General features: G+C 34.5%; 1 protein-coding gene across 2 annotated transcripts; it reads left to right on the top strand.

Moving 5' to 3' along the window:
* The first annotated feature begins 2,461 nt into the window (after positions 1-2,461).
* On the top strand, positions 2,462-17,927 carry LOC120350346. Of its 2 annotated transcripts, XM_039423215.1 has the most exons (5): positions 2,462-2,590; positions 13,391-13,498; positions 13,984-14,249; positions 15,462-15,621; positions 17,760-17,927. In XM_039423215.1, exons 1-5 carry the CDS (start codon positions 2,485-2,487, stop codon positions 17,888-17,890), a joined length of 771 nt encoding a protein of 256 aa, XP_039279149.1. In that variant the 5' UTR covers positions 2,462-2,484; the 3' UTR covers positions 17,891-17,927. The 2 variants fall into 2 exon arrangements, with proteins under 2 accessions (XP_039279149.1, XP_039279150.1); XM_039423216.1 differs by lacking the exon at positions 15,462-15,621 and having other exon boundaries at positions 17,760-17,897.
* The last annotated feature ends 3,928 nt before the right edge of the window (positions 17,928-21,855 follow it).

Below are 21,855 nucleotides of genomic sequence, written 5' to 3'. Positions count from 1 at the left end.
AAATATGAGAATATTGATACTAATGGGCATGGGTCATAAAGAATATTGAAATCCTACCTTGTAGAAATAGACACGGCCAGGCATATGTGTAATGCATGAAATAAAATAATAATTCACTTGTCAGCTGATTGATTATGAATAATTCTATAGTCTGATTGATCCTATCTTCAAAGTAAATGATATTATATATAGTGATATCAGAGTATGGATGAATTACTTTTTATCTCATATTATCCTTAAAATTCAAAATTCCAAAAAACTTTGTGTATACATTGACACACAGTTGAAAAAGGAGTTCTTGGAAATAAAAGTATCAAATAATTCTATCTCTGAAGTGGAATTTCGGTGCTACAATCAAAGTAGACACACGAAACGCTCCAAATGGTACCCCTGGTGGGACCCAACAAAACAAAATATTCACAAAGACCACAAATAATAAATGTTGAAACTTGAAAAGTTCATGGTTAGGTTAGAATTTGATAGTGACACTAAGAGATACTTTGAATGATTTTGACTAGGTTAGATTACAAATCAGTTAAGTTCATTGAGTTGAAATGTGAGGTAAATTATAGAAAACATTGTAAATGAGTATATCTGTATTCAAAATACCGAGTTCTGATGAACAACTATCTACTAAGAAGTAAGACGAAGACATCAACCAAAATGGAAAAATTGATTCATGAATCTAAAGCGTCCAAAGATACTATAGTGGTAGATGAATTAGAAGATAGGGAAAGTACAATGCAAGAATTTGATAGATCCAATGATACTATTGTATTGAATCCGAGTGATATGGAGTCAAATGACTAGTAGAGTCAAATGAATCCTTAGGTGAAGATTTGGTTGGTTTTCCCGATCAAAACGATAGGAGTTGTAATGAACCTGAACTACAAGAAGTTGATGATTCAAATTTAAAGATTTCAAATAATAATTCAAATGATCAAGTCAATAATTCAAACAATGATGCTCAACAAAACATTGAAAATTCTATTGCTCAATCTAGCGATTCACTTTATAATGTAAATTCTAAAATGGATATCTTGATGAAGTTTCTTGAAGAACAAAAAAAAAAATGATAAAAAATGAATTTAAAAAACAAGATGAAGCAAAAAATGAAATTAAAAGTGAAATTAACAGTGTAAAAAATTCCAAAGAAAAATCATTGAAAATAGAAAATGTACGTGGAGGTGGAGTGTTATTGGTGATGGACCCATCTGAGGAAAAAGTAAAAGTTCTAGGAAACAAACTCCTTGAAGCATGATGGTATAGCAGTTATACCAACTTTTTGATTAATTTTCCTGTGCTGCATGGTGGTAGAAGCACACAACCACTTATTGTAGGCTACTCTTAACATATTATGTTCTGATTGATGCTATACAGTTTCCGCAATGCCAGCTGATTGAATTTCATTGTGAGATGGTTTACAATTCCGAACTTTTGAGATTATGATGCATGCCTCTCTTTATGTTATTTTTATGAATTTAAAAATAATCTTCAGCTTCATTTCAACATTGGAACAGTTATTACATGAACAAAACATAAGGTATGTAATATTTATTTTCTTTTTTATGGTTTTATTATTGTAAAATTATGGTTTATATTTGGTGGTACTCAACTTATTCCACCATGCTTGATCTAGCGTTTCCTGGAGTATTGACAAACAGCTTACATTCTTACTCCTCAAACTTCCACTCTATTCCTTGAGTGAAGAGGTGATTACTCGGTTTATTTGTCTCTTTGACATGCCATCTCGATAGTTTTGTAAATTTTATGAACGTTTGTTTTAATTTCTAAGACGAAATCTATCCATTGTAAAGACTGGTCAAGAATTGAATGAAAATTGAATTGAATTGTATAAAAATTATAATATCTGCCATAATTATGCAAATTTTATGTTTATATTCTTTATAACTTACATTATTAGTATTCTTCCGAATGTATACATTACATAGCCTTGAAAGTAATAATGCAAAGCTTATTATTCAGTTCATTCAGTTATATTTTTTCCTAGTTACTGGATTTACATTATTTGTAATTCAATCATAACTTCTGCCATGATTATGCAACGTTTGTGGCTATATTCTTCAGAATTAACAGTATTAGTATTCTCTAGAATATTTATTAATTTGTGGGTACAATCACAAATCATATAAATATGATTGGGAAGGAACAACAGGCTTGGCCATCTAAAATACTAATCAATACTATCAATACCATCTAAACAACTATTCCATCTAAAATATATACATATCATAGTCTTAGAATTGATAATGTAAAGCTCATATTTCTGTTTAATAATGAATATTATTTTATATGAGTTGAGCATACTTTGATACTAATATCTTTTTGTCTTTTCACAGATTCTACTGAAATGGAGAGAAAGGATTAGAAGACAGCGAGATTGAAAGGATACTGGTGGACGAAATACCTTCTGACTCTGAATCGGTGATCGATGATGACCCTGATTTTGACCCAAATGAACATATGGATGGAGTTATTGCAGAAGATGATGCTGAAGACGACCAAGGTGAGCAACATGGTGATATAACAGCTGCAGAAGATGAACAACAAGCTGACTTGGCGGCTGAAGGTGAGCACAGGCATCAAGCTATTTTGGAGCCCATTTGGACAAACAATGTTGATAATTTGCAACCAGCAGAAGAATTTCATGAATATACTGGTCCTAGTCAGAAAATAATGGATATGGATCATGAAACTCCTGTGAAAATGTTTAGTTCATTGTTTACTGATGAACTTTTTACACAATCTGGGAAAAATTTTGTTCCAACCACTGTCAATGAAATGAAGACATTCATAGGAATAAATATTCTAATGGGGATAAAACGCTACCCATCCTACAGAGACTATTGGTCCAGTGCCCCCGAATTGAATGATGAGTATATTTCAAGTCTCATGACGGTAAACAGATTTGGATGGCTTCTTAGTAACATCCATCTGAATGATAATGCAGTAAAAGAGGATCTGCTGATTATGATAAATTGTATAAAGTAAGACCATTTTTGAACTCGTTGTCTGAGAAGCATAAACATTCAAAGAAGCATATAATCCTGGAAAAGTGATGGCTGTTGATGAGGCAATGATAAAATTCAAAGGTAGGAGTTCCCTCAAGCAATATATGAAGGACAAGCCCATAAAAAAGGTGCACAAAATGGATATAATTTTAAATTTGAAGTGTATACAGGGAAAACAGCAATGTTGTGGAGAAAAACCTTGGGGCTCGAGTTGTACTCAGCTTGACGGACGAGTTCTCAGGTTTTGATAATTATTTCAATAGTTATAACTTGATGATGCAACTTCTTGAAAAGAAATTCTATGCATGTGGCACTGTCCAGGCAAACCGAACGCATCTTCCAATGTTGAAAGCAGACAAAATGCTGGCCAGAGGTGAAATTGACTGGAAAATAAGTAACTCTGGGATTTCAATGATGAAGTGGAAGGATAAAAGGTGTGTCAATTTACTGTCGAATTTCCACAACCCTGCACAGGCGACTACAGTACCCAGGAAAGAGGAAGATGGGATTGTGAATAAAATCCTGAAGCTCTGAAGGACTACAATTGTCACATGAACAAGGTCAATATGTTCGATCAGATGAAGAAATACTATTCTATTGATAGAAAGAGTAAGAAGTGGTGGCACAGGATATTCTGGCATTTTATTGATGCATCAATAATAAATGCTTTTATAATATGGACAGAGTTGGGAATTGAGAAGAAAACATTGAAAGATTTTCGGAGGGAGATCTCTTTGGGATTGGTCCTTCAATCAAGGCATCTGATCAATCGTCACATCGTCGTTCATCAAAAAGTGTAGTGGAGTTGAAGAAACAAAAACCTTCAGTCCCACAGGATGTGAGAACTCATGCTTCAGAGCACCAGCCTGAACGAGGGACATATCGTCAATGTGCCCTTTGCAGCACTAAAGTGAGATCAATGTGGCTATGCTCGGTTTGTAAGGTCCCATTGTGTCTTCGAGGAACAAAAAACTGTTTTGACTTATTTCATAGGAGATGAAAAGTTACATTGTTTTGAGTATAAGTAATCTATCAATAATTATCAGTAATAATTGAGTGTACAGTATAATAATGGTGAGTCAAGTTGAGTTCTTTTATTTTTAAATTAAATTTCATTTGAAAAAGTTTTTTATTTAATTATTCTATGAGTTGCACCCTCTCCAATATCAGGATTGATCACTAATATCAGTGATATATATTTTTGAACTTGTTCTTGTATGAAATTTCATAGGTGGTACTTTTTATGTACCATCTCTAGAGACCGGCAGTTCATGCATGGTGGTATATGGGATACCACCCATTTGCATAAATCCTGGCTAGTGAAAAAAAATTCACACCATATTATCATTTATTAAGGTCACTAGACATAGAATAAATACGTAGTTATTTCAAGAAAAAACCTCACCAAAAATTTCTGTGCATCAAAGAGTTATGATAAAGATTTCGAAATTAGTACTCCTTCATTGAAAAAACCTAGAGTAATTATATATAATGTATCTAAAGAATTGAGCCAGAGTGATTTAAGTCTAGAAATTTTCAACAGGAATTTCTCAAAACCAGTAAATAAAGAAAAATTTGATAAAGAATTCAAATTGGTAAAAAGAGTGAGAGTACACCCATTGGGTAAGTAATCGAATGTCCTCCTGATATTCGACGAGAAAAAATAATTAATAAGGGACGAATCTATGTAGATTGGACCTCTTGTCGAGTCAAATATTACACATCAGTAATCATGATGTAATATTATTTATTACTATATTTGAGTGTGTTTTTTGAGAAATACATTTGAATTTGAGTACTAGTGCACTCAAAGTAGAGTCCTTCTGACCACCTGAGTGGAATCTATTAGAAGAATCGCCTAATAGAACTAGGGGGTCGAAAATTGTCTACAATCTTTTCCTTCTATAACCTCTCCTTGACTGGACTAGAAGTACAGCTGACAGTTTAGATGACACACTTGCAGCTGAAAATCCAGAAGCGTTGAACGAAGAATTCAATGAAGAGGTGGTCACTGAATTCATTGAACCAAGAATTGTCCCAGGAACTGAGAGAATAGCAAGTAAGAAACGACGAAAGACTGATGACCTTGAAATCTAATGTTGAATGCCCTGAAGCAGCCGGAACAGCATTAATAGAATTCAATATGTCATTTCTGTACAGCTTTTTGCCGTATTTGAATACATTCGACTAACCTGGCGAAATATTCAAACTATAATTGGTGCTTATGCCAATCTTTTATCGTAGCCATTGAAGTCTAGTTTCACTGGACAATCACAAAAGCTTACGTACTATGACAGCCTGAATGGAAGTGATGAGAAAATAATACTTGGCAGAAAACATGACTATTTAACATGGGAAGCCAAAAGAGTAGGCTATGGTGAGAGAAGGTGGTATGAAATGAGGGCCACGACAAATGAACGGATATGATTTTGGTGTTTTCATGTGCAAGTTTATGGAGTTCCTAGCCAGACCAAAGGAGTTTAATTTCACCCAAGCAGATTTGCAACGGTTTCGGAAAGAAATCAAGCATGAAATAATGAATTGACGAAGAAAGCTGTAACACCGGTTAAAACTTAATGTCGAACATAAGGAAAATGACGTCAACCGCATTACCATAGGAATCACATTCCTATTTGAACCACAAAAATGCACAATTTGTGACCTGTTCTTTGAAGCGGCTGGTAAAAGTGAGGGTCTTGTAAACCATTCTCTGAGAGAGCATAACAAATATAAAGCCGGCTCCAGACATGCGTCATTCAGCAAGCAGCGAACTATTCGTCTTGATATTATTTGCCGATTAACGAGCACACATCTACACACAACCGTGGTTTTCCGAGCACTTGCTCGTTTTGGGAATAGCAAATACTCGTCAACTGAATGTCATCTACTGTCAACATGAAACAGCTGTTGTTATGTAGCTAAGGTGAACATGATATTTTCGAGCTCAAAATTCAAGTGGTTTTATTCTGTATTTTGTGAATTTAAAGTTTGTTTCATGTTTTTACGGAAGTTTTACTATCAATCTATCCAAATGTAAAATTGTTTGTTTTATTCTAATCTATATTCTCAGATTGTGATTTGGTGTAGAAAATTAAAATGGACCTAACCTAAGTATAATATTTGGACAATTTGGAACTAAATTAGTGAATTGAAAAAGTTTTGGGCAATAGCCTGTTTTTTTCTTTTCCTATCATTGTATCGTTTGTGCTAGCCTAATAAATAAATAAACATGGATCTCGATATTGAAGATGCTCTTCTTGCTTATCCTGCTTCTATAACTAAACCAAACTAACCCTATGTAACCCGGTCAATAACTGTAAAGGGCATAAATAGCCCTAGAATTCTTACTTCTATTGATTAAAAAAAATATATATATAGAAATATAGAGCGAGTAGAATCTTGAAGAGCTTGAAGTAGGCCTAAAACCATCTTCGGTTGATTATATGCAAAATTTCAGTCCAGTAGTATAGGCGTGATGATGCATCAAACATAATTTTCCTATCCCGTATGTACCACGAAATGAAGTTGTATTTCGGTAAGGAATATCCATTCTGGCAGTGCAATGTACATTCGTGTCGTAAAAAGGTGTCTATTAGGGTTGATACTTGGTTCGGACATAGCAGATTAGCGTTCAAGACTATTGTTCGTTTTATTTACTTTTGGGCCGAGGAACTAACCTCACTAAAATTCTGTCAGAAACAGTTAGGCATGGCCGGTAAAACAGTCATCGACTGGAACAGTTATATGAGAGAGGTTTGTGTATTCAGTGTTGAAAACAAGAATAGTGGAAAAATTGGTGGCGAAGGTAAAATTGTCGAAATTGACGAGAGTTTGTTTACCAAGCGTAAAAATAATGCCGGGAGAGTGCTACCACAGCAGTGGGTGTTCGGAGGTCTGTGCCGCGAAACAGGACAGAGGTTTTTAGTAAAAGTGCCGAACCGTGGGGCAGATACATTGCTTACTGAAATATTGAACCATATTGAACCGGGAAGTACGATAATTTCAGACTGTTGGAAAGGTTACAAGTCTGAGGAACTAGAAAACGCCGGCTTCACACATTTCACGGTAAACCACAAATACAACTTCGTGGACCCTGACACTGGGGCTAGTACGCAATATGTCGAGCGAATGTGGGGCAGTGCAAAGTGGAGAAATAAAAGGCAGCGAGGAACTGCGCGCCATCATTTGGATAGCTATTTGGTAGAATACGTGTGGCGATCAGATGTGACTGCTAGCGGCGGCGACGCTTTCAACTCCATCCTGACCGACATTGCTGCGTTCTGGGTTGCACAACGTCAGAACCAGGCGTCGGATTAATTCTAAACTTCACCTGTTAATCTATTAAAGTGTGTTCTTTCCAATTATGTAGTTATTTATGGTATCCCGTACGAAATATTTCTGTAGGTTAGGTGGCCTCCGTTTAATACTCAAGTACCTAATTTCCTTATAGTGATTTTTTACAAAATAATATCATACTGCAAGAAATTAAATATTTTCTACTTGTTTGATAATTGATTATTTGATATGATTTAACATTCATAGTTAGAGAATTAATTAAAAACAATGAAAAATCTAATTTTGGAAAAATTGCACTTAGTGAATTTTCCTTGTACGCCCATGATAATAAAGTGACAGAACTCAACTCTTGTTTAGAAACATTCCTCAACTTAATGCCAACCTTACAAAATTGGACTGGGTATTATTTTAGTTACCAAATTTAACCATCTGTTTCAGAGAGGTAGTATCTCTAGATTATAGTTCTATATTAACATATGGTATGTACATTTCACATGAACATTCGTCCACTTTGATGTGTGCAAAAGTCCCACACCGACCGGGAAAACAACAAGCACGAATGTTCACTGCTTGCCGAATACCAAACATCCATCCACACTACTCGTGATTCGGCGAGTATGCTAGGTGTTCGCCGAATGCCACATGTCTGGAGCCGGCTAAATCAACGAGCACGAATGTTCGCTGCTTACTGAATAGACAAACATCCATCCACACTACTAGCCATTCGGCGAGTCGCTGCTCGGTGTTTGGGGAATGATGCATGTCTGGAGCCGGCTTAGAATAACATATGCCGGCTTAGATACGAGCAATGTGGCAATGATAAATGTGCCACTTATCATGCAATATCGTGCCATGTACCACTATGTAATGGGCCGAAGATTTACACTGGTGACTTCATCTGCGAGGAGAGGAACTGTGAAATGCGTTTCAATACGAATACAGGCTTGTCTCAGCATATCAAGCATTGTCATCCTGCGCGAAGAAATAAAATGATACTAATTGAGGCAGCCAAGAAAAGACCTCCTGGTAAACCAAATTCCTGGACAGAGGATGAAGCGCAGTACCTTAAAGATTATCTTGCTAAAAAGGGAAACCCCAAGAGCTACTCAATTGCTGTCGCTAATGCTATGAAAACCAAGACAGCCCAGCAGGTAAGGCAGCGCGCTAAGAAATAAAGTAACAATCCTCTTTATCCGATCAACAACCTTATCCACAACTAGTGCTTTTTTACAGTATCCAGTTTCAGTATATTCATTGTTTAGTATAATTTCAGATATTACATTCAATAGTATGTATAGTGCACTCAAAGTAGAGTCCTCCTGGCCACCTGAGTTGATTCTATTAGAAGAATTGCCTATTCTTAGGCCCCCCTGAGGGGGTCAAAAATTGTCTACAATCTTTTCCTTCTATAACCTTTCCTTGACTGGACTAGAGGTACAGCTGACAGTTTGGATGACACACTTGCAGCTGAAAATCCAGAAGCGTTGAACGAAGAATTCAATGAAGAAGTTTACCAAGAATTGTCCCAAGAACTGAGAGAATAGCGAATGAGAAAAGACAAAAGATTGATGACCTTGAAATCCAAATGCTGAAAGCCCTGCGGCAGCCGGAACAGAATCCAGATTGCAATACGTCATTTCTGTACAGCCTTTTGCCGTATTTGAATACATTCGATTTTCAAAAGAGCCTCCCAACTTCAAATAGTACAACTGGTGATGTTTTACAGACGTCAGTTGAACTCAATTTATTCAATATTCATGTTTTATCATCCATGTTGGAGCTCCTTCTGGCGCAAAGTAACATTTTCAACACTATGGTTTTTGGAAGGTAAATAGTGAAAGATTGGTGATCAGACATTTACTTGAAGCAAATCTCGATCATAGCGATTAATAAACATTGCATGTAAGCGGTGGAGTCAGTCAACATAATTTTCCAATATTAGGAACAGAAAACACTCATCAAACAGTGGAGCATGAACGAGATTCACTCAAGTGAACATTGTTTGTGCATTTTCACAAACCATGGTGTATGGACCCTACTTTTAGTTCAAGTGAATTAGTGTTTTTTTATTTGTTGTGATTTTCTATAATCAATAGAATTACATTATCAATATTAACCATATTTACAGTATCCATATTTACCATATTAACCATATTTACTGTATTTTTTACAGTATCCAGTTTTAGTATATTCATCGTTTAGTATAATTTCAGATATTACATTCAATAATCAATAGTATAGTGCACTCAAAGAAGAATCCTCCAAACCACCTGAGTGGATTCTATCAGAAGACTTGCCTATTGGAACTGGGGGTCGAAAATTATTTCCAATCTTTTCCCTCAATATCCTTGACTGGACAAGAAGTACAGCTGACAGTTTGGATGACACACTTGCAGCTGAAAATCCAAAAGAGTTGAATGAGGAATCCAATGAAGAATCTATGAAGAATCCAATGAAGAATCAATGAAGAATCCAATGAAGAATCAAATGAAGAATCCAATGAAGAATCCATGATGAATCCAATGAAGTATCTAATGAAGAATCCAATGAAGAATCTAATGAAGAATCCAATGGAGAATCTAATGAAGAATTCAATGAAGAATTCAATGAAGATTCGAATGAAGAATTGAACCAAGAATTGTTCGAAGAACTGAGAGAATAGCAAGTGAGAAAAGATGAAAGATTGATGACCTTGAAATCCAACCCAGTCAGCACACCACGTATATAATACTATTTTTTAGGTCAATCTTGGTAAACTATGTCAAGTATTTTAAAATACGTATAGTTTACATATATTATACATGAAAATTTTAAGATTAAAAACGTAATTAATTTTTTATGGAGTTGAGCTTAAATGGCTGTGTCACTGATATTTGACTGAATTGAAGTGATTTTATGGCCAATTCGTCAATAAAATGAATGTATAAGTTACTAAAAGTAAATTATTTACATAAAATATACTTAACAGAATTGATATATTTTTTATGTATATTGAGGTAAAATATACATTCAAGTATTCAAAAAAAGAACTTAATGAATTCTAGTTGTAGTTGAGCTGAAAGAATTGGGCAACTAATTTTTTTTTTAATAAAAGTGGTTTCATGGCCGCTATTTCTCAATAAATTGAATGTATACTGGAAGTAAATCATTCACATTAAATATATGTCTCAAAATTGACATATAATCTATGTAAATTCACGTAGATTATATATATGATTGATTAAAAATAAGTTCTTGATGAATTTTAATTGCAATAAGGCTAAAACCGCTATGTTACTGATTTTTCATTGTTTCATAGCAATTTTATAGCCTATTCATGAATGAATTGAATGTATACTGGAAGTAAACGATTTACATAAAATATACGTCTCATAATTGACATATAATATATGTAAATTCACATAAATTATAGATATGATTATTTAAAAATGAGTTCTTGATGAATTTTAATTGTAGTAAGGGTAAAACCGCTATGTTACTGATTTTTCATTGTTTCATAGCAATTTCATAGACTATTCGTGAATAAATTGAATGTATACTGGAAGTAAATCATTTACATATAATATACGTCTCATAATTGATATATAATCTATGTAAATTCACATAAATTATAGATATGATTATTTAAAAATAAGTTCTTGATGAATTTTAATTGTAGTAGGGCTAAAACCGCTATGTTACTGATTTTTCATTGTTTCATAGCTATTTTATGGCCTATTCATCGATAAATTGAATGTATACTGAAAGTAAATCATTTACATATAATATACGTCTCATAATTGACATATGATTTATGTAAATTCACGTGAATTATAATATATATGCTTGTTTTAAAAAGAGAACTTGATGAATTGCAATTGTAGTAAGGCTAAAACCGTTGTGTTAATGATTTTTCATTGTTTCATAGCGATTTTATGGCCTATTCGTCAATAAATTGAATGTTTACTGAAAGTAAATGATTTACATGGATTATACTTTCCAGAATTGACCTATTATTTATGTATATTTACATACAATATACATTCAAGTATTCAAAAAAGAACTTGATGAATTCTAGTTATAGTTGAGCTAAAAAAATTGGGCTACTGATTCTTGATTAAAATAAGTGATTTCATAGCCTATTTCTTAATAAATCGAATGTATACTGAAAGTAAATCATTTACATATTATAAACGTCTCATAATTGACATATAATTTATGTAAATTCACATAAATTATAGATACGGTTATTTAAAAATAAGTTGTTGATGAATTTTAATTGTAGTGAGGCTAAAACCGCTATGTTTCTGATTTTTCATTGTTTCATAGCGATTTTATGGCCTATTCGTGTATAAATTGAATGTATACTGGAAGTAAACCATTTACATATAATATACGTTTCATAATTGACATATGATTGATGTAAATTCACGTGAATTATTCATATGTTTATTTAAAAAAGAGAACTTGATGAATTTTAATTGTAGTAAGGCTAAAACCGCTATGTTACTGATTTTTCATTGTTTAATAGCGATTTTATAGCAGCTAAAACTCTAAAATGTCATGGGACCAAGTAAAAATTCGTTGTGTAGAGGATTTCGTTAACTGCAGGTTCGTTATAGAGAGGTTCGACTGTATAGTCTATGTTCTATGTTCATATTCTAAGTTCATAGTTCTATGAGTCAGTTTACACTTTGTGTAGATTCAAAGAGCAAAGAATGGAAGACAGTTGTAGAAAAGATAGTTGGATCTCCCAATTAACGGAATGACTTGAAATTTGGAACTTAAGGTCCTTACAATATAAGGATCCGACACGGACAATTTCGATCAAATGCAATTCAAGATGGCGGCTAAAATGGAGAAAATGTTGTCTAAAACAGAGTTTTTCTCGATTTTCTCGAAAACGGCTCCAACGATTTTGATCAAATTTATACCTAAAATAGAAATTGATAAGTTCTATCAACTGTCACAAGTCCCATATCTTTAAAAATCCCCATCTATGCAAAGATTGATTTTAGATTTGCAATTATCAGGCTTCAGATACAATTTGAACAAAATTTGTTCAGTAACATTTTCACCTGAAATTGAAAATAAGCTCGAAATTAGAAAAAATGTAATTATTCAATTGTAAACTGTTGGCAAATGTTGATTCTATTAAATGATTCACTATGAAGAGAAAGCAGACCTCGTATGTCTCCAGCGTTATTGTCCTCAAATATCACGCAATTTCAAACATCAAGTTAATAGTATTTGAAAAATTAATTTAAGATTCCAATTCACAATTACAATGCAGACATTTTCCATTGATTTTTCATTTTCCTTGTCCTGTCACTAGCTAACTCAAATCTTTGTTTATAAGTAGACTTGAGATGCGCGATAACACTAGCGTCAGGTGATCAATTTTCATAACGGCAAGGAAAGTTGTGTGAGTGCGCCACACCAGATTTTTTCGCCTTAAAACTCGATTCTTTAAGGCATTTTTTTTATTATTCTGCTTACAAAGAAATTCGTGGGTTTCCCCCTAGTAATTCTCCAAGACAAAAATGTCAGCTGTAGATACAACAGTTAATATTTCAAAGATACTGCCACACTCCACTGCATTTCAATAGATCGAGCAAAGTTTGGTTGTTACATCAGTTGAGAGGAGGAATAATAGGATGGAATGATGGAATCTACTTTTGGACTTGACATGATGCACAAATAATACGGTACCGTTACATCGAGACTGGCTAAGTACCTTTCACCAGTGAAGGTATTGAATAATGCCAGTTCTGAGGGCTATTGTTAAATTGATTTTTCAAGAAGGACAAAAAGGTCTGTTTGAATCTACAGAATACGGAATGCGTATTTCAAAAGAGATACAGGTAGATGAGTGAGGACTGACAACAAGTATAGTATTCTAAATGGTCAATAATAAGACATTGATCTCTTTCATTAAATGTATGTTTAGAATATGCTATTTTCATTGGGTGGGTGAAATAGTAAATAGATTTGACAAATTTTTCATATTCGAGCAATTGATTGAAAAATAAATACCTAGTTTAAATTTATATGATCATTAATCTGTTATGAATATGTTACAGGATCTCCAGTTGCACGTTCCTTGGAGGTGGAGAAGGACATGGAGGGCATGGAGTCATCCATGCCAAGCAGTAGCGATGAAGGGTGCCGTAACTGCACTATAATGAACGGTAATGCAACCCTTGAACTTGACTCAATTACAGAAAAATCTAGTCCTTATTGGTTCATTTGTCAGCTGAGGAACACATCAATTCTTTGATTTTCCATGTGCGATATCCTTAAGCGCAGTTGGAGACGCAGAAATTATGAAGTTTGATTTATGAAATACTAGTAATTCTGAGAAGTTTGAAAATCAACCCAAACTATCAGATTTTTGAGGGGAGCTACCATTTAGTCAATATTAGTTTTAAATCTCTCATTTGAAAATTTTAATGGCAGCGAACCAGAATATATGTGGAGACAACTCCATGAGAGACTATTAAATATTAATTATTGCACTTTAATTATGTATTTTTATCCATCTTGGATTCACCAAGTGTGTATGTATACTAAAAAGTGGGTATTTAGTTTCCATATGCACCTGCTATAATCCGTTCATTTTGTTAATTTTGTTCATCAATTATAAAATAAGTAATTTCTCAACTTTCATTTTCAGATAAATTGGAGAATATGCAGAAATCATTGAACTCCATGTTGGCCAGTGTGGACAGGAAATGGGAGATCCTCCGCCTGGAAACGAGGGAGATGAGGGAAGCCATAGAGGCTATTTTAAAATTGAACTTAAATAAAGTAGGCTTCTCGAATCCCTCAATTGAAAAAGAAGATAGGGAAGAATTTGAAAAAATGTTGCCTATTCACAACCTGGATGAGTTCATTGGTCTGGAGGAGAAACTGAAAGAGGAGAGCCAAAGGAATTTGTTGGTGAGTCAACCCCGTTTCACACACTACAGTTTTTGGACGTCCGGTTTTCTGTTTTCTTTATAAATCTTAATAGATTGAATGAAGCTTGAAAAAACATTATGATGTGCGCGAGACACATCATGTTCTTGGCAAGTTCTGTTCATTCTAGTAAAATATATAAAGATAACAAAAAAATTCACGTCAAAAAACGAGGCTATCTTTGAAAATCTCTTCATTTCAATGCATATTATTTCGAGCTTCATCAATAATTCTACACAAATTTAAGGTTCGAATAATGAAGAATGACAGTAGAATATACAAAATATTCATATACATTTCTCTAATGAATATATTATTTCTCTTGTTTTACAAGGACCTGTAATTAGCAAAATAGATTACTGACTATTGAGTTAGAAATCCTCCCCCTCACAACACACGGAATTATATTTTTAGAAAGGTGAGCAAGGATTAATGTTGCACAATATCGGGGCACCGAGCTTCACTCGTTATTTATTTATTGATAAGCAGAACACAATTCTTTAAAATGATTGGGGAAGGACTACAGTGACAGGCACAGCCCAAAACTGTTTCTCCCCCCGAATTTTGATTTATACACTAAATAGTCCAAAAAGTAGGTTATATTCCATACACTTGAATTCAGGTCAAATTTTCAGTCAAAACATTTGATAACAGAGAAGTTCTAATTTAGATTGTTTACAAACCAAATTGAATAACAAAATAACATTCACTAATCACCTAAAACTGTAAAATAATGATCAACTTTGAAAACTCTGATATACTTCAATTTTGAATGGTATACCATGTCATGTCAACAGATCAGATATTTTGATAAAATTGATTGAAATTTCTAATTGATTAAGGCCCGCCGCAAAGTAGACCCATGCTAATTCACGAAAAGCAACCCACGCCGTGGGATGTTTTGTAAACCATTGTTATAGGATTATTCATAATCAATCAGCTGACAAGTGGATTATTCATTGCATGTATTATCACATGTCTGGAGAAGCCTAGCAGTGGTTTACAAAACATCCCACGGCGTGGTTGCTTTTCGTGGATTAGCGTGGGTGTACTTTTCGGCAGGCCTAAGAGCCACCCAGCAGCTGAGTGCATCTGCTGAAAAAATGAATGAAGGGTGAAGTAAGTCTTTTGAACCTTCTGAATAGTAATTTCTGTAATCTAAAATCCTTATCCATGACTATTTTTTTCTTGTAGGTGGATTTCTTACAAAGGATAGGGGGAGGGAATGTGGAGGACGCGGTTCGCAGAGCACTAGTCCGACTGGTTACTAATGAAGTGGCCACAAACTTCAGCTGGGAAGGCAGAAAAGGGAAGAGGGCCTTAAACAGCCTTCTGATTATTAAAACCCTGGAGAGTAAGTGTGCTTAGTGTTTATAGTTGGCGTAACATGAGATCGGGATTAGGCTCTCCATCCAAGAAATAGGCTAGCCGTGTTTTCAGATTTTGAATCCCAATCTTATGTTATGTGAAAAATTATAATAGTGTGATAGCCTTTAAGTAAATAAGTAAAATCTCTGTAAGTGTTATTTTAACAAAATGTTAATAACTTAATCCTTATAGATTCTGTTAGATTGAACATAACTTATCATACACATGATGAACATATATGTGCTTGTCAAGTCCCGTTCAATCTAATAGAATCTATAAGGATTAAGTTATTAAGTAGTTAATACATTTGTTGTAAACGCGGCTTAAGATTCACATGGAAATGATATGCAAATCATATGTAAAGTTATTTATGGAATACAGGTCACTACTCACTACAGGTCTGCATTTTATTGACCGAGCGAAGTGAGGTATAAGATTCAAGTCGACGGTTTGGAATTTCTCTTAATGTTTATATGTTGCGCATCTACGGCGATACGCGGTAATAGATTTTCATGAAATTTGACAGGTATGTTCGTTTTTTGATTGCGCGTCGACGTATATACAAGGTTTTTGGAAATTTTGCATTTCTAGGATAATATAAAAGAAAAAAGGAGCCTCCTGCATACGCCAATATTAGAGTAAAATCAGACTATAGAATTATTCATCATAAATCAGCTGTCCAGTGGACTATAATACTACCCGTTAAAAAACATCGAATACGGTATCTTGAATACGGTATAGTCCATAAAGGTTGTAGACAGTTGCAGCCAGACCTGATAACAGCGCTCACACTCACATTCCGGGACGACACGTCACGGTACGATAGAACAAAAAGCTCTATGTTTTTTTTAGGATTTTTTCTAGACATTTTAAATTGATAAATAATTTATTAATTTTTGAAGAAAACATAACAGGTCAATGTAACTTACTGAGCGCGAGGTCTACTGTTCACAGAACTACTAGTATAAAAGGAAAAAGGAGCCTCCTTCATATTCCTCCTCCAATATTAGAGTAAAAATCAGACTATAGAATTATTCATCATAAATCAGCTGACAAGTGATTACACAGATGTGTGGAGAACCAGCCTATTGCTGAATTTCCATAAGGTCTATAGTTTCAATCAGGTACTTGTTCGTGAGGTCTACTGTTCACAGAACTACTAGTAATTTTGAATATGAATATAAATATTTTGATTTGCCAAAACAAACATGTTCACATTAACGTATTCGGAACCAAAATGCAGACCTGTGGTAGCCTGTACACCATAAATTACTTTACATGATATAAGTCAGCTGTTGTCTTGGTGAACGTGATATTTTTGAGCTCAAAATTTATGTGTTTTTATACAATTATTTTGTAAATTTGAAGTTTGTTTTATGTTTTTACTGAAGTTTTATTATTAATCTATTTAAATTTAAAATTGTTTGTTTTATTCTGAATTGTATATTCAGATTGATGATTAAGGGCTGGTTTCCAAGCTCGGAATTTAGCTAAGTTCTAGACTTTAAACAGCTGGAGTAAAAAAATTGGCTTTCCGAAACGGGCCGTAGTCGTAGTCATTATCAAAGTCACATTATTGAATTAAATTTCAACAAACTAGAAAATTGAACCCAAAATACAATAAAGAGAAAATAGTGTAAAGTTTCAGCTATTTTTAATTATTTAGAAATGTTTAATTTCGTCTGAAAAAAACGTTTTCAATTATAGAAATGAGAAAATAAAAACTGCGACTACGCCCCGTTTTGCAAAGCTAATTTTCTGACTCTAGCTGTTTAAAGTCTAGAACTTCTAAATTCTAGATAACAAGCTAAATTCCGAGCTTGGAAACCGGCCCTTAGTGTATAAATAATTGAAATGGACATAACCTACATAATATTTGGACAATTTCAGACGAAATTAGGAAATTGAAGAAGTTTTGGGCAATAGCCTGTTTTTCTTTTCCGACTCTGTATTGTTTACTCTATCCAATAAATAAATTAATTAATTAGGTAATTACTGATGATATTTTGTAGTAGCCACACAACAATAATAAAAACCTCTCCATTTTCATACATGTTAGAATGAATGTGCGCGATTCAATGAAAGCTGTGTATAGTAGTAACACATTGTAAAATTCTGTTTCAGAAGTTGTTGCTGCGTCGCATACAGACTTTACCAGCAAGCTGTTTGAAATACGGATGAAGGAGTGGTTCCGGCAGTCTGGAACCAGAATTTATAATCTAAAAAAATCTACAAAAAATAATACGTTTCACTGAATTTATTATTTAAATAAATATGTATTTTCAAGCTGTATTCTACTGTTTTTTTGCTCGCCTTATTACCATATTTTCTCAAATTTCACTGGAAATGCCTGCTCATAATAGTTGTGTCCACTATCAAATTTATCATGCAATTCATTCATTAAAACAACCTTGAACCAATAACAGCTAATTATAGACTACATTTTTCTAGCATTCACTCTACTCCCTTTCATTATATAGGGTCATTCAAATAGAGCGCCGGTTTTTAAACGGCTGGTAAATTTTCGTTTATCGGTTGGCAACAATGCGTGACCTCGATTCTATTTCTGGTAACATTCCGATTGTCAATTCTGATCGTATTTCTTTAGATCTTGCAGTCTGTGTCTAACCATGGAGAAGTTTACTTGTGCGCAACGAGTGTTAATCGTCAAAACGTTCTATCAGAATGGAGAGAGTTATGCGGCTACTGTCAGGCTACTTCGCGGTACTCTAGGACGAAATGAAGCACCGAATGAATCAACAGTTCGCAGACTCATGAAAAAGTTCTTTGAGACGGGCTCAACAGTCGACCTTAAAAGTCCTGGACGTCGTCGTTCTGTCCGAACTGAGCAGAACATTGCGTTAGTTCGTGACAGTGTTGCTGTTAGCCCAGCGAAATCAATTCGTCGCCGTGCTCAGCAATTGAGATTGAAATGTTCTTCTGTACGGAGAATTCTTCGGTACGATCTCCAATGTCACCCCTACAAAATACAGTTGACGCAACATTTGAAAGTGACAGATCACCAGAAAAGACGACAGTTTGTCGACTGGGTATTGGGAAAACTGCAGGAGGATGACAGCTTCGCAAACAAAATCATCTTCAGTGATGAAGCGCACTTCCACTTGAACGGTTTCATTAATAAACAGAACTGCCGTATTTGGGGTTCAGAAAACCCTCGCATCATTTCAGAAAGAGAAATGCATGCACAGCGAGTGACAGTTTGGTGCGGCTTTTGGTCAGGTGGCGTCATCGGCCCTTATTTTTTCGAAGACCAGGAAGGTAAAGCAGTGACAGTGAATGGAGACCGATACCGTTCGATGATTAGGGAGTTTTTATGGCCTCATTTGGATGGAATAGACATTGACGAGTTGTGGTTTCAGCAGGATGGTGCCACATGCCACGCTGCCCGCGAAACAATTGTGTTGCTCAATGAACGGTTTCAGGATCGCGTCATTTCTCGTAATTCCGATCATCATTGGCCACCAAGGTCGTGTGACTTGACGCCTTGTGACTTTTATCTTTGGGGTCATCTGAAGTCATTGGTGTATGCTAATAAACCCCGAAACATCAATGACTTGAAGGAGGAAATTCGACGGGTTATCGGCGAAATGGAAGTGGAAACTTGTCGTGCAGTAATAGGGAATTTCATGGACAGAGTTGATGCGTGCCAGCGCAGTAGAGGAGGACACATTCATGACATAATTTTTCATACATGAAATCGGAAGGTGAGATGAACATGTTGACATATTTATGTTCAATCAATACATAAATTAGAGTTAGTTTTCAATACATAAAATAGATGTATAGGTCAATGCATAAATTAGATTTAGTTTCCAATACATAAAATAGATGTATAGGTCAATACATAAAATAGACATATTATTCAATACATCAAATTTATGTATTGGACAATATGTATATTTGACGTATTATTCAATACATAAAAAGATGTATAGGTCAATACATATATTAGATTTCGTTTTCAATACATAAAATAGATGTATAGGCCAATACATAAAATAGACATATTATTCAATACATCAAATTTATGTATTGGACAATATGTAGATTTGATGTATTATTCAATACATAAAATAGATGTATAGGTCAATACATAAATTAGATTTAGTTTTCAATAAATAAAATAGATGTATAGGCCAATACATAAAATAGACATATTATTCAATACATCAAATTTATGTATTGGACAATATGTATATTTGACGTATTATTCAATACATAAAATAGATGTATAGGTCAATACATCAAATATATATATTGGAAAACATGTTTACTATACGTATCAAGAAATACGTATAGTATACGTATCAAGAAATGTGTATAATAAACGTATCAAGAAATACGTATAGTATACGGATCAAGAAATACGTATAGTATACGTATCAAGAAATACGTATATATGCGTATCAAGAAATACGTATAGTATACCTGAAAAGTCGGGACATTTATACGTAAATGGGACGTATTCAATATCAATGTTATACATATTATTTACTTTCATTGACATTGGCTAATACATAAATTTGACGTATTATATACGTCTGTGTGCTGACTGGGAAATGTTGAAAGCCCTGCAGTAGCTGGAACAGCATCCAGACTACAATACGTCATTTCTGTACAGCCTTTTGCCATATTTGAATACATTTGACCAGAGTGTAACACTAGAGTTAACACTAGAGAGTTATGTCCTACAGATAATTTCGAAAATAACCAGAAGGAAGAGGAATGCTCAACCTCTACCAGTTTCGCCCTACTCCCAACAATATGTACCTCATGATCAACCTAACCACCCTCCATCTGCTTTCACACAACCTCCTAACATTCAACCACCTTCTGAAGCTTCTCATACTCGAACTCACTACCCTCAAACACACTACCTTCACAAAACCTACCACTTAACAACCTCCTTCCAAAGCTTCACACTCTCAAACTCCTCAGCAAACTACATTCTCAGACATGCCAGATCACATGCGCCACTGTATTCACGACCAATGAACGACCACTACAAGGCAGTCATGTTTAGTCGAGACAAGAGACGACCACAACACGGCGTCCTACAATAAAAATTGTTGATGGATGTGTTTGTAATCACCTATTCATTTCATAGCGCCACCATTGGATTTTGGACAGTTGATGTTTGATTATATGATGAAAATATAATAATATATGTGTGTAGCTAGCCTAAGAGTACAGATTGAAGAAAGTAAATTTGGGAGGAGAAAATATAACTGGTGCCGTATGTAACTTATGCGAACTTATCCCACGTCAACCGCGATCGGGTCGGGCTCGAACAAAATGGCCTACTGCTTCTGTGTTAAATCATAGGAGCGTTTTCGTTTATGCAAATTTTTCACTGCGGACCAAACTTCGTACGCGATTGATTGCGGCAGCACTCCTTGAGAAGCAGTCTCTCGGCCATCTGCAGGGAATTCTAGCCTCAAATATCTCACAGAAGAGCCAGCAGGCAACAGTCAAAGAAAAGATCGGGATTAATTAAAAAATGACTAGAAGGTTTAGTGAAGTTGATGATGGAAAATTGATTGAAAATATCAGAGAATACAGGATTTTATTTGATCACAAACATCATGAATATAAACATAATCAAGAAAAACAAAATTTGGGAAAAGTCACGGCAGATAAAACTGTTGAGAGAGAAGAATAATTTTATTGTAGCCTTGGCTTAGGTTGGTGACATTGCGACCCAGCCGTGCAAACGAAAACGTTTCATCCGCAGTCGACCGCTGATTTTCAGCTATCTGAAATTGAGCCCGACCCAGTCGCGGTTGACATAGGATAATTTCGCATAAACGAAAACGTACCTTGAGGTAGGTAACATATATTCGAAGAGAATTGAGTCACGTTTTCATGTGTATAGAAAATGGAATGAGTTAAGATTATATCATGTAATAATGTATTTGAATTCTATACAAAAAATATTTCAAAGTTTTGAAGGTTGTTATGTTGTAACTTTACACATATAGCCAACAGCTATTATTTCAGTAACATAGCCTGGAAGAACTACAGTTTTTACATTAGTAGTGGTAGCCAGTCTGGGACACGGTAGGTCCATTATCTAAGAAACTTGATCTTTGGAAAAAGAAATGAAAACTAGAAGGGAAATACATTGGCGTGGTTCCAACAAGTCAATTCTTATCTATACTCTTCAGTTTGCAATGATGATGTTTTTCCAAAAAATCTT

The sequence above is a fragment of the Nilaparvata lugens genome, chromosome 3, assembly GCF_014356525.2.
Source record: "Nilaparvata lugens isolate BPH chromosome 3, ASM1435652v1, whole genome shotgun sequence".
NCBI classification, from domain to species: Eukaryota; Metazoa; Arthropoda; class Insecta; order Hemiptera; family Delphacidae; genus Nilaparvata; species Nilaparvata lugens.
This window is presented reverse-complemented; position numbering and strand designations above follow the sequence as displayed.

What these genes read in the sequence shown, in the direction of transcription:
- LOC120350346 (XM_039423215.1), top strand. Translation starts at nt 2,485, where the DNA reads ATGGATGGAGTTATTGCAGAAGATGATGCTGAAGACGACCAAGGTGAG. An exon ending in AGCTGACTTGGCGGCTGAAG is followed by an intron (nt 2,591 to 13,390) that starts GTGAGCACAGGC and finishes AATATGTTACAG; the next exon opens with GATCTCCAGTTGCACGTTCC. An exon ending in TAACTGCACTATAATGAACG is followed by an intron (nt 13,499 to 13,983) that starts GTAATGCAACCC and finishes TTTCATTTTCAG; the next exon opens with ATAAATTGGAGAATATGCAG.